This window comes from Myotis nattereri (assembly GCF_964212035.1).
Source record: "Myotis nattereri genome assembly, chromosome: 19".
Lineage (NCBI taxonomy): Eukaryota > Metazoa > Chordata > Mammalia > Chiroptera > Vespertilionidae > Myotis > Myotis nattereri.
In genome coordinates, this window is record NC_138095.1 from 27,768,742 (window position 1) to 27,781,055 (window position 12,314).

The window sequence follows — 12,314 nt, forward strand, 5'->3', positions numbered from 1 at the left end:
GTGTGCGTGCACGTATCATGGTATATATATTACACAGGGGTAAACCCAAAAAAGTGCAACTTTAATTAAAAATAATCACTGAAATTAAAAACAATCAATACTCTCAAAAAAAAAAGTAATCACTGAGAAGTAAAATCGGCTCACTCAGGAATTTAGGTGGGTTACTTTGCATTTATAAAACACACAATATACGTATCTACACTAATAAAAGAGAAACATGGTAATTGGTGTATGACCGCTACCCTTTTCATTGGCTAATCAGTGAGATATGCAAATTAACTGTCAGCCAAGATGGTGGCCAGCAGCAGCCAGGCAGCTTGAAACTAACATGAGGCTTGCTTGCCTCAGTGAGAGGATCGTTGGACCAACGTTCCCCGCCTGAGTTCCCTGCCTGCGGCTGCAGGCCTCTGAGGGGGCATTGTAACAAATACGCTGGACTTCAGCCAGCAGATTTGCAACATTGTAAGCAAAGGCCAGAAACCTACTTTTACCCGCGGAGGCCTAAGAGCTGGAGCCAAGCCTCAAGGTAAAGCTGGCCCAGAATAAAAAAAAAAAAAAAAAAAAAGGAAGGAGCGGTTGGGAACTTCAGTCACTCCCAGCCTGAAAACAGCCCTCAGCCCCTCACCCAGACTGGCCAGGCATCCCAGTGGGGACCCCCACCCTGATCCAGGACACCCTTCAGGGCAAACCAGCCGGCCCCACCCATGCACCAGGCCTCTACCCTATATAGTAAAAGGGTAATATGCCTCCCAGCACCGGGATCAGAGTGACGGGGGGCAGCGCCCAAACCCCCTGATTGCCCTGTGGCTGTGTGTGTGACAGAGGGCGGGGCCCCAACCCCCTGATCAGCCCTGCTCTGTGCCTGATAGGGGGGAGCTCCCCAAGCCCCCCCCGCCCCACGGGCCCTGCTCTGTGACGGGGTAGAGCCATAACCTCTCCATTGGCCCTGCCCTGAGGTTGAGAGTGGCGGTGCCCCAACCCCCTGATCGGCCCTGCTCTGTGGGTGATAGAGGGCGGTGCCCCAACCCCGATGGGCCCTGCTCTGTGACGGGGGCAGCACCCCAACCCCGATTGGCCCTGCTCTGCGTGTGACGGGGCGGCACCCCAACTCCATCGGCCCTGCTCTGAGCCTGACCAGGGGCTGCACCTAGGGATTGGGCCTGCCCTCTGCCACCCAGGAGCAGGCCTAAGCCAGCAGGTCGTTATCTCCCGAGGGGTCCCAGACTGCAAGAGGGCACAGGCCGGGTTGAGGGACCCCCCCTCCCCCCGCCCCGAGTGCACAAATTTTTGTGCACCGGGCCTCTAGTATATTATAAAAAACAAGGCAAATATATTCCCATCTCGTTCTTTCCTGGGAATAAGCTTGTATTCAACTCTTTCTACATCTGGTTTTTAATGTGTTTGCATTGGTTTTTTTATTGTTAGTGATTCCTTTCACACTTGCCCTGAAGCTGCACTTCAAGGAGCCAAGTGTTTGAGCGCCCCCAGCCCTGAACACCCCCAGCTTTATTAGGCTACTGCTCTAGGGCACCAATGCCCAGACCCTTCCAGCCCTGGGGAAGGCAGCCAGGGTCTCCACTTATCTTAAGGGTATCAGGCTGCCACGAGATGACCAGCCACATTTTTTCAACTGTTAGTAGCCACCGACCCACTTGTACCCAGACTCTAAAATGCCTGTCAACTCTTAGGAACTTTGCAGTGCCTGTCCTGCAGTGGTTATTTTCAAGAAGCGACTGGTTATTTTGTTATGGCCCTTCATTTTATACACACACACATTTAATTCAGAGGGAGAGGGAGATAGAAACATCATTGAACCATCTGTTGCCTCCTACATGCCCCCTACTGGGGCTTGAGCCTGCAAACCAGGACCATAATTGAACCCAGGACCCTTGTCCACAGGCCAAGGCTCTATCCACTGAGCCAAACCAGCTAGGGCCCTTCATTCTGTAATGAATATCAAAATTACATAACTCACCCTAACCGGTTTGGCTCAATGGATAGAGCGTTGGCCTGTGGACTGAAGGTCATGTATTCTGGTCAAGGGCATGCACCTTTGGTTGCGGGCACATACCCAGTAGGGAGTGTGCAGGAAGCAGCTGATCGATGTTTCTATCCCTCTCCCTTCCTTCTGTAAAAAAAAAAATAAAAAATATATTAAAAAAAAAAAATTACACAACTCCGAACGTGACTCCAAGTGGTTACAGGTACTGGTGGGGTTTCTGAGGATCTTGTGACATTGCTCAATTTACATGACTTGCAGTGAGTCACGGAAATTCACTTATCTATGCATTACCTACTTACGTCAACATGGTGAGAAACTCACCAGAATGGATTTGCCTACAACTCCTGGATTTTTCAAAAGGCATTTCCTAGTTATACTCCCCTAAATCTAGGACTTAAACCTGTTGACTTCAGGCATTTTACGATTAGCAAGTGAAAACACCAATTTTCCTCTACTCCATGAGGACTAGTGCTCTTTGGAGACCAGACTTCTGGGGACCAAGGGCAAATTGCTTCATTCACAATCAGTTATATAGAAACTCTGCATCTGCTGTTGCATGAAATTGAGGAATACTGAATATTGTATTTCAACCAATAGCTTTAATTCTCTAAATAACCACTAGCATAATGCATAACATTACCTTTCTTTAAAAATCTGGTTAAAGAACCTTCTATATAACTTTTGATTTTAAATAGAGCTATGTATTTTAAAATTGATTTCTACTGTATGTTCCCTTCAACCACTCCCACCTTTTTAAAATCTCCTTGCTGGTATTCCAGAAACTTTCTTCATTCTCAGGTACCCAACACTATACCCAAACTCAGTATTTCAGTCAGTAATTTATTATACCTCCTTACTACAAAATTACCTTAGTCTAAAAACCTTGATCCCTTACACCCCACCCTAAATAAAAATAACCTTACTTAGCACTGAATAAAAAACACACTACTTGGGAATGCAACAACTTTATTGAAAGAAAAGTGCAATTTAAATTGGTTGAAAGCTTAAAAGGGATTAACTTAGACACCCCCTCTCAAGCGCAGGACCAGGTGCAGAGTGGACTCTTTCTGGATGTTGTAGTCGGACAGGGTGCGCCCGTCTTCCAGCTGCTTGCCGGCGAAGATCAGCCGCTGCTGGTCAGGGGGGATGCCCTCTTTGTCTTGGATCTTGGCCTTGACATTCTCGATGGTGTCACTGGGCTCGACCTCGAGGGTGATGGTCTTGCCAGTCAAGGTCTTCACGAAGATCTGCATCCCACCTCTCAGGCGCAGGACCAGGTGCAGAGTGGACTCTTTCTGGATGTTGTAGTCGGACAGGGTGCGCCCGTCTTCCAGCTGCTTGCCGGCGAAGATCAGCCGCTGCTGGTCAGGGGGGATGCCCTCTTTGTCTTGGATCTTGGCCTTGACATTCTCGATGGTGTCACTGGGCTCGACCTCGAGGGTGATGGTCTTGCCGGTCAAGGTCTTCACGAAGATCTGCATCCCACCTCTCAGGCGCAGGACCAGGTGCAGAGTGGACTCTTTCTGGATGTTGTAGTCGGACAGGGTGCGCCCGTCTTCCAGCTGCTTGCCGGCGAAGATCAGCCGCTGCTGGTCAGGGGGGATGCCCTCTTTGTCTTGGATCTTGGCCTTGACATTCTCGATGGTGTCACTGGGCTCGACCTCGAGGGTGATGGTCTTGCCGGTCAAGGTCTTCACGAAGATCTGCATCCCACCTCTCAGGCGCAGGACCAGGTGCAGAGTGGACTCTTTCTGGATGTTGTAGTCGGACAGGGTGCGCCCGTCTTCCAGCTGCTTGCCGGCGAAGATCAGCCGCTGCTGGTCAGGGGGGATGCCCTCTTTGTCTTGGATCTTGGCCTTGACATTCTCGATGGTGTCACTGGGCTCGACCTCGAGGGTGATGGTCTTGCCGGTCAAGGTCTTCACGAAGATCTGCATCCCACCTCTCAGGCGCAGGACCAGGTGCAGAGTGGACTCTTTCTGGATGTTGTAGTCGGACAGGGTGCGCCCGTCTTCCAGCTGCTTGCCGGCGAAGATCAGCCGCTGCTGGTCTGGGGGGATGCCCTCTTTGTCTTGGATCTTGGCCTTGACATTCTCGATGGTGTCACTGGGCTCGACCTCGAGGGTGATGGTCTTGCCGGTCAAGGTCTTCACGAAGATCTGCATCCCACCTCTCAGGCGCAGGACCAGGTGCAGAGTGGACTCTTTCTGGATGTTGTAGTCGGACAGGGTGCGCCCGTCTTCCAGCTGCTTGCCGGCGAAGATCAGCCGCTGCTGGTCAGGGGGGATGCCCTCTTTGTCTTGGATCTTGGCCTTGACATTCTCGATGGTGTCACTGGGCTCGACCTCGAGGGTGATGGTCTTGCCAGTCAAGGTCTTCACGAAGATCTGCATCCCACCTCTCAGGCGCAGGACCAGGTGCAGAGTGGACTCTTTCTGGATGTTGTAGTCGGACAGGGTGCGCCCGTCTTCCAGCTGCTTGCCGGCGAAGATCAGCCGCTGCTGGTCAGGGGGGATGCCCTCTTTGTCTTGGATCTTGGCCTTGACATTCTCGATGGTGTCACTGGGCTCGACCTCGAGGGTGATGGTCTTGCCGGTCAAGGTCTTCACGAAGATCTGCATCCCACCTCTCAGGCGCAGGACCAGGTGCAGAGTGGACTCTTTCTGGATGTTGTAGTCGGACAGGGTGCGCCCGTCTTCCAGCTGCTTGCCGGCGAAGATCAGCCGCTGCTGGTCAGGGGGGATGCCCTCTTTGTCTTGGATCTTGGCCTTGACATTCTCGATGGTGTCACTGGGCTCGACCTCGAGGGTGATGGTCTTGCCGGTCAAGGTCTTCACGAAGATCTGCATCCCACCTCTCAGGCGCAGGACCAGGTGCAGAGTGGACTCTTTCTGGATGTTGTAGTCGGACAGGGTGCGCCCGTCTTCCAGCTGCTTGCCGGCGAAGATCAGCCGCTGCTGGTCTGGGGGGATGCCCTCTTTGTCTTGGATCTTGGCCTTGACATTCTCGATGGTGTCACTGGGCTCGACCTCGAGGGTGATGGTCTTGCCGGTCAAGGTCTTCACGAAGATCTGCATCCCACCTCTCAGGCGCAGGACCAGGTGCAGAGTGGACTCTTTCTGGATGTTGTAGTCGGACAGGGTGCGCCCGTCTTCCAGCTGCTTGCCGGCGAAGATCAGCCGCTGCTGGTCAGGGGGGATGCCCTCTTTGTCTTGGATCTTGGCCTTGACATTCTCGATGGTGTCACTGGGCTCGACCTCGAGGGTGATGGTCTTGCCGGTCAAGGTCTTCACGAAGATCTGCATCCCACCTCTCAGGCGCAGGACCAGGTGCAGAGTGGACTCTTTCTGGATGTTGTAGTCGGACAGGGTGCGCCCGTCTTCCAGCTGCTTGCCGGCGAAGATCAGCCGCTGCTGGTCAGGGGGGATGCCCTCTTTGTCTTGGATCTTGGCCTTGACATTCTCGATGGTGTCACTGGGCTCGACCTCGAGGGTGATGGTCTTGCCGGTCAAGGTCTTCACGAAGATCTGCATCCCACCTCTCAGGCGCAGGACCAGGTGCAGAGTGGACTCTTTCTGGATGTTGTAGTCGGACAGGGTGCGCCCGTCTTCCAGCTGCTTGCCGGCGAAGATCAGCCGCTGCTGGTCTGGGGGGATGCCCTCTTTGTCTTGGATCTTGGCCTTGACATTCTCGATGGTGTCACTGGGCTCGACCTCGAGGGTGATGGTCTTGCCAGTCAAGGTCTTCACGAAGATCTGCATCCCACCTCTCAGGCGCAGGACCAGGTGCAGAGTGGACTCTTTCTGGATGTTGTAGTCGGACAGGGTGCGCCCGTCTTCCAGCTGCTTGCCGGCGAAGATCAGCCGCTGCTGGTCTGGGGGGATGCCCTCTTTGTCTTGGATCTTGGCCTTGACATTCTCGATGGTGTCACTGGGCTCGACCTCGAGGGTGATGGTCTTGCCAGTCAAGGTTTTCACGAAGATCTGCATTGTCTATTAGAACAAAAAGATGAAACAACAAAAAAAAAGAACCGGAGAGTTTAGCAGGCAATTCACCCATGAACACATTCCTAAGGCTAAGTGTCATTTTTTTATTGGCCCAATGGCTAAGATAAACACTTGCCTAGGGCAAGGAACCAAAAAAAAACACACAAAAAAACAAACTTGCCCTGACCGGTTTGGCTCAGTGGATAGACCCATGGCTCACGGACTGAAGGGTCCTTGGTTCGGTTCCGTTCAAGGGCAAGTACCTTGGTTGCGGGCACATCCCCAGTAGGGGGCGTGCAGGAGGCAGCTGATCGATGTTTCTAACTCTCTATCCCTCTCTCTTACTCTCTAAAAAGTCAATTAAAAAAAAAACAACAACAAGAAAAATTGCCTAACAACACAGGTCACGTGTATAGACGTGGACACTGAGAACCCGCACAGCGTCACTAACCAGTGTCACCCCGATACATTGAGAAAGGGAAACCTGCCCACACACCCTCAGAAAGGGGACCGGAACCGGAACCTTCCTGGCTAAGTCAACCCCCGCGCCGGGCGCTCAGCAGAGAGAGGCAGGGAGACTGGCCCCGAGGACGATCTTGGCCGCGAACGCCCCTCCTCGCCTGTCCGCCTCCGTCAGCTCAGCCCAGGCCCCAGCCCTGCGTCCCGCCGACCGGCGTCGGGAAAGGGAACCCTAGCGCCCCCCCACCCCCCGCAGGCGGCCCCGCCCGGCATTGTGCGCACACAGCGGGGTGACGTCACGTGAGCGCGCCCCCGCCGTGGGTGCGGGTCGGTTCCGAGCGGCACCGGCCGGGCCGGGCCCCCTCGTCCCGCGGGGCCTTTGGGCCCGTTAGGCCGTGACAGACTCCACGGTGGACCCACACACACCGCCCAGCCCCGTCCGGCCGCAGCCGCGCTCCCTCCACGTTTCCCCGCCACGTTGCCCCTCAGCCCGCCCGCCGGCCCCACCGCCGCCTCACCGGCCGCCATTTCGCGGCGGCGCTCTCCCCTCAGGGTCCGCGGCTCGCGGGACCCGCTCGACTAAAGGCCCCCTCAGCTGCCCTGCCCCCGCCCGCGGCGGACACCCCGCCTGCCACCCTCGCCGCCCCCGAAGGAGCGGGACGGACCCGGGACCCCGGCCGCGGCGGCCGCCGCTCACCGAGGGCGTTGAAGGAGGCTGCGAGCGAAGAGAACGGCGACTGTGTTCCGACGACCGCGAATGCGCGCGCCACGCCCGGCGCCCCCTTATATATCCGCGCGCGCCCGGGATCCCTCCGCGGAGACAGGCGGAGGGACTACTTTCCCCGCCCCCGCCTCCCGCGGGATACCCAGCGCCTCCGCGTCCTCTGACTCCCCTTCGGGAATGTTCTGAGGCGAAGGCTGGCGCTCCGGGCGGAACCGGCTGCGGCGGGGCGGCTCCTCTGAGGGCCCGCGCGGAGGGATCGGCGCGTTGGCTGCGCGCTGCGTCCGCGGACGGAGCCGGCGCCGGACTCGCTGGCCGGGCGGGGGGAGGGGCGGGAGGAGGGGCGGGAGGGCGCCCGCGGCGGGAGCTAAAACCCGGCGCGGAATCGGCGGGCGCTCGGAGCGGGTGGGGAGCCCGCGTCCCCCCCCCCCCCCCCGCGACCCCGCTTCCCGGCCCGACGCCCCCTTTCTTCAGCCCCAACCGTCCCCCGCGGCTCCCGGGACCCCCCCCTTAACGGACAGGGGTCCGGCCCAGCGCCTCGTGCGGAGTCGGGGCCCCGCTCCCTTCCCACCGCGAACAGGAGGGGGTCTTTCTTTGGGGGTCACAGTTGAGATCTGGATAGTGTTTGTGTTTCCCTAAAGTTCTGTGCACCCCACCTCCAAGGCGCGTCGCGAGGGCTTGGGGAGCCGCGGCCCCCACCCCCACCCCCACCGCGCCGGTTGGTGGCCGGCCCCTCCTCCGCGCGGGCGCCGGGACAGGGCGGATGACTCGGCAAATGTCCGCGGGGCCTGGACGCCAGCCGAGGCCGAAGGGCCGCTCAGGACACGCGGGGGGGTGGGGGTGGGGGGGGTGTTCTCGCGGAAAACTGTGAGTGGGAGACCCGCCGGGTTGTGTCTGCGCTGGATTTTGGAAAGACAGGTGGACAAGCTTCATACTTTTAAAAAAGAAAAGAACGATTTGCCCCCAATAAATTATTTAAAAGGCTACAAAAGAAAAAAACACAAACCACACAACGATTGGCACTGGACCTGGAAGCTGGACAGGCCTAGAACCTTCTAGGTGGTTCTAGGTGGTTCTAGAAGGTTCTAGACTGGTCCAGCGGGTTCCTTCCCCTTCCTGATTGGTTGGCAGGGGGCACGGGGTCCTGGAGCCAGACCCGGCCCGCGGGGCTGGCAGCCCGTTGGCCTCCGGAATGGAACCCATTTAAGCCTGAGGTTTGGGAAGGACAGGCCGGGGGCAGCTGGGTGGGTCCGAGGGGGAGAACTAACCCCGAACATGAGCTGTGACCTGCAGGACGGTCCCGGGGGCAGGAGGAGAGAGAAAGTGTTTTCACACAGATGAGCGCGGGAACGTTGAGAACAGGGTTTTTAGAAGTTTCCAGTAAAAACTCCCCTGGTGTCACCCCCTTAGTCACTGTCCTTCTGGGCTCCTCCAGGAGGATGAGCAGCCCCTAAGAAGGGGGAGGGGGGAGATGTCATGTCTGCCCTCTAAGGCCGTCAAGAAAAAAAAATTAGAGGCCACAACGAAAAAACACGACTGACCTTGGGCCCATTCCCCTGGGCCCGTTCCCCAGCGACTGAAAAACAAACAAAAAACAAACAAATGCCATCAGGACGAGACGCCATCCCGGCTCCATTGGAAAGCCCCTGGCAATGGCTGAGTCAGGAAGAAGGGCTGCGCAGTCACAATAGATCCCCCCCCCCCGCCCCCCGTTGTTTTTTAACATGTTCCAAGAGAATGAACTCATGACGGGGAAATGGACACGAATAAAATGTTTTCTGGGGTAGCAGCCCCCCCAACACCCCCGGACTTCCAATACAGACTTGTGTCAAGGTCATTTCTTAAGCAATGGACACAGATCGTAGAGGGGTGAGGGCATGTGCTGGGGGGGTGGGGGCGTGTGCTGGGGGGGTGGGGGCGTGTGCTGGGGGGGTGGGGGCGTGTGCTGGGGGTGGGGGCGTGTGCTGGGGGGGTGGGGGCGTGTGCTGGGGGTGGGGGCGTGTGCTGGGGGGGTGGGGGCGTGTGCTGGGGGGTGGGGGCGTGTGCTGGGGGGGTGGGGGCGTGTGCTGGGGGTGGGGGCGTGTGCTGGGGGGTGGGGGCGTGTGCTGGGGGTGGGGGCGTGTGCTGGGGGGTGGGGGCGTGTGCTGGGGGGGTGGGGGCGTGTGCTGGGGGTGGGGGCGTGTGCTGGGGGGGTGGGGGCGTGTGCTGGGGGGGTGGGGGCGTGTGCTGGGGGTGGGGGCGTGTGCTGGGGGGGTGGGGGCGTGTGCTGGGGGTGGGGGCGTGTGCTGGGGGGGTGGGGGCGTGTGCTGGGAGGGTGGGGGCGTGTGCTGGGGGGTGGGGGCGTGTGCTGGGGGGGTGGGGGCGTGTGCTGGGGGGTGGGGGCGTGTGCTGGGGGTGGGGGCGTGTGCTGGGGGGTGGGGGCGTGTGCTGGGGGGTGGGGGCGTGTGCTGGGGGGGTGGGGGCGTGTGCTGGGGGTGGGAGCAGAGGTCAATGGGGGGAAAAGAGAGGCTCATGTAATACTTTAAACAAAGAATTTAAGTTAAAAAGGAAAAAAGAATACTCATGTAGGTAAATAAACAATAATTTTAAAAATAGATGACTTCTCTCTAAATTTCTGGAAAGGGGTTCGAAAGGAACCAAACAGGGAGGCTCTGTCCGGGGCCATTTCTCCCCGTTTTGCAGGTTTTCAGGCCGAAGGTGAGAGGTTTTTCTCTAAGAGGAGCGGACCGTGGCCGCACCCCGGTTGCTCTCGGGGTCGTGCTGGGTGTTGTTTGTGGGAACCTTGTGATGGGGGTGCGTCAGGCTGAGTCAGGAGCTGCGTGGCAACAGCTTTGTCCGGAGTCCAAAGGGAGGCGAGGGCAAGAGGAAGGAGACGGCTGGGCCTGGGGCGTGGGCCCACGGGGAGCTCCAAGAGAAAACAGCATGGGAGGAGCTGGGGGGACAGGAGGATCTGGGGGGACGGGAGGATCTGGGGGGACGGGAGGAGCTGGGGGGGACGGGAGGAGCTGGGGGGGGGACGGGAGGAGCTGGGGGGGACGGGAGGAGCTGGGGGGGGACGGGAGGAGCTGGGGGGGAGACGGGAGGAGCTGGGGGGGAGGGGAGGAGCTGGGGGGGGACGGGAGGAGCTGGGGGGGGACGGGAGGAGCTGGGGGGGGGACGGGAGGAGCTGGGGGGACGGGAGGAGCTGGGGGGGGACGGGAGGAGCTGGGGGGGGGGACGGGAGGAGCTGGGGGGACAGGAGGAGCTGGGGGAACACCCAGGTTGTCTCTAGCAGGAAAATAAATTCTGAAATGCCCTGCCGCCCCCAACTGAAGTCCAGCAAACACTGGCCAAGGGCCCTGCGATGAGGAGAGAAATGATGAGCGTCGCCAGTGGACAGGGGGCGGGGGGCATGTGCTGGGGGCGGCCAGGGAGCGGTCAGTGGGGGAAAGGAGACTTCTGTAATTCATTCAACAGCAAAGAACTTTAAAAAAAAAAAAAGGAGAATGACCTTGCCCAAGACCAGTGGCTGCTGTTTTTCCGGAAAGAAAGGCCACCCTCACCCAGGAGGCACAGGGTCCCTCGGGACCTGGCACCGCGGGGAGATACTATTTTGGTCGTCACAACTGGGGGGAGGGGGGGTCGGCCAGGGATGCCGCTGAACCCCCTACAATGGACAGTCCCCCCGCCACACAGCCACCTGGCCCCCATGTCAACAACGCCCAGGTTCGGGGCCCCAGGTCTCCAGAGGCTTTTTGGGGTCCCTGGGAAGTCTGCATGTCCCGCTGGGGCTCGGGAATCGGGGCTCAGGTCACAGGCCACGCTGCTCCCAAACACACAGGCCCTGACCTAGAATGCCGTGTTCCAGAATGTGCTGGAGGCAGGGTGAGTCACGCGATCCATTTCCAGCTCCTCCCTGACGCAGATCCTTCCTTTGCAGGCGCCCCAGAAGCGAGGGCGTCAGAGCGGCCACCAATGGCAGCGTGACAGAGGCCCAGCAACAGGGCCGGATTGGCCAGTCCCCCCCCAACACCCTCAACCCCCCACCCCCACCCCGGGCACATGATGCACTGAGCTCACAAAGGCCTGGGTGCCAGGCAGCCAGCCGGGTGGGGGCTGGGGGCGGGCTGGGGGGGGGGCAGAGATGGGCCTGGTGCCTGCGTGTCTGCGGAGCTTCCTCTCCCCGCAGAGGACTCAGCTGCCAGGAAGGTGACAGCCCCGTGTGGCACTCACCACTCAGCGTCCAGGGCATGTCCGCGGACACGGTGCCCGCAGGCCTGTCCCCGGAGAGCTGGGTGGGAAGGGCTTGCCTCGTCTTGTCATGGGTTTTGCCACCATAAATGGGAGTGAAGGGAATCAGCCGCTTAGGGGGGCGGGAAACACCATGAAAAAGGAACCCCACACGGAACACAGCAGCCAGGGACCTGCTGTTCTCCTGTCCGCGTCTGAACATGTGCATCGCGAAGCAGAACACAGCCGCTCCCGCTTAAAAACAGCCGGTCCCACCCCCTAACTTCCTGGGGCTTTTAAAAATCGCCATGGCAACACAGACATAACAGGACTGAACCATCTTCATTAACCATTTAATATATATATATATAGATTGATTTCAGAGAGGAAGAGAGAGAGACAGCAATAGCAACGATGAGAGAGAATCACCGACCGGCCGCCTCCTGCCCGCCCCACACTGCCCTGACCCGAACGGAACCGCGACCCCCCGGGTTCGAGGTCGATGCCCGACCCCTGAGCCACACTGGCTCGGCTTACCCTGTTTTCCGAGCACAGCTCAGCGTGTCCAGGGTGTTAGTGTGTTGGGGGCTGGGGGGGGCTGTTCTTAGAGACCCTGGCATTGAAGGAGAGTAACGGGAGGAAAACCCAGGTGTTCACTGACTCCAGTGCCGTCTCCTTGGGGGATACCCTGGGGACAGGGAGTCACTCAGAGCAGCCATTCAGATCTGAGGCCTAAATACCAGCGGGAGAGGGGAGAGCGAGCAAGGAGGCCTCTGAGGAGAGAGTGAGTGATTGTAGGAAAGACACTCGGGAAGAGGACGGGTGGGAGACAGGATCGCTTGTGACCAAGTGGGGTGTCCTCTCCTAGCCTCAGTCCTGCGACAGGAGTCCGCTGGTCCGTGGAACCCCCGGAGGGGACCTCGCGCCTCTCAGCTCC

General features: G+C 58.7%; 1 protein-coding gene across 1 annotated transcript; it reads right to left on the reverse strand.

The window, feature by feature from the left end:
• Positions 1–2,951: 2,951 nt before the first annotated feature.
• UBC (ubiquitin C) lies at positions 2,952–7,391 on the reverse strand. The gene is made up of 2 exons (XM_081113528.1): positions 7,145–7,391; positions 2,952–5,994 (listed from the first exon to the last, which is right to left on the reverse strand). Exon 2 carries the CDS (start codon positions 5,989–5,991, stop codon positions 3,022–3,024), a length of 2,970 nt encoding a protein of 989 aa, XP_080969654.1. The 5' UTR covers positions 5,992–5,994; positions 7,145–7,391; the 3' UTR covers positions 2,952–3,021.
• Positions 7,392–12,314: the final 4,923 nt, after the last annotated feature.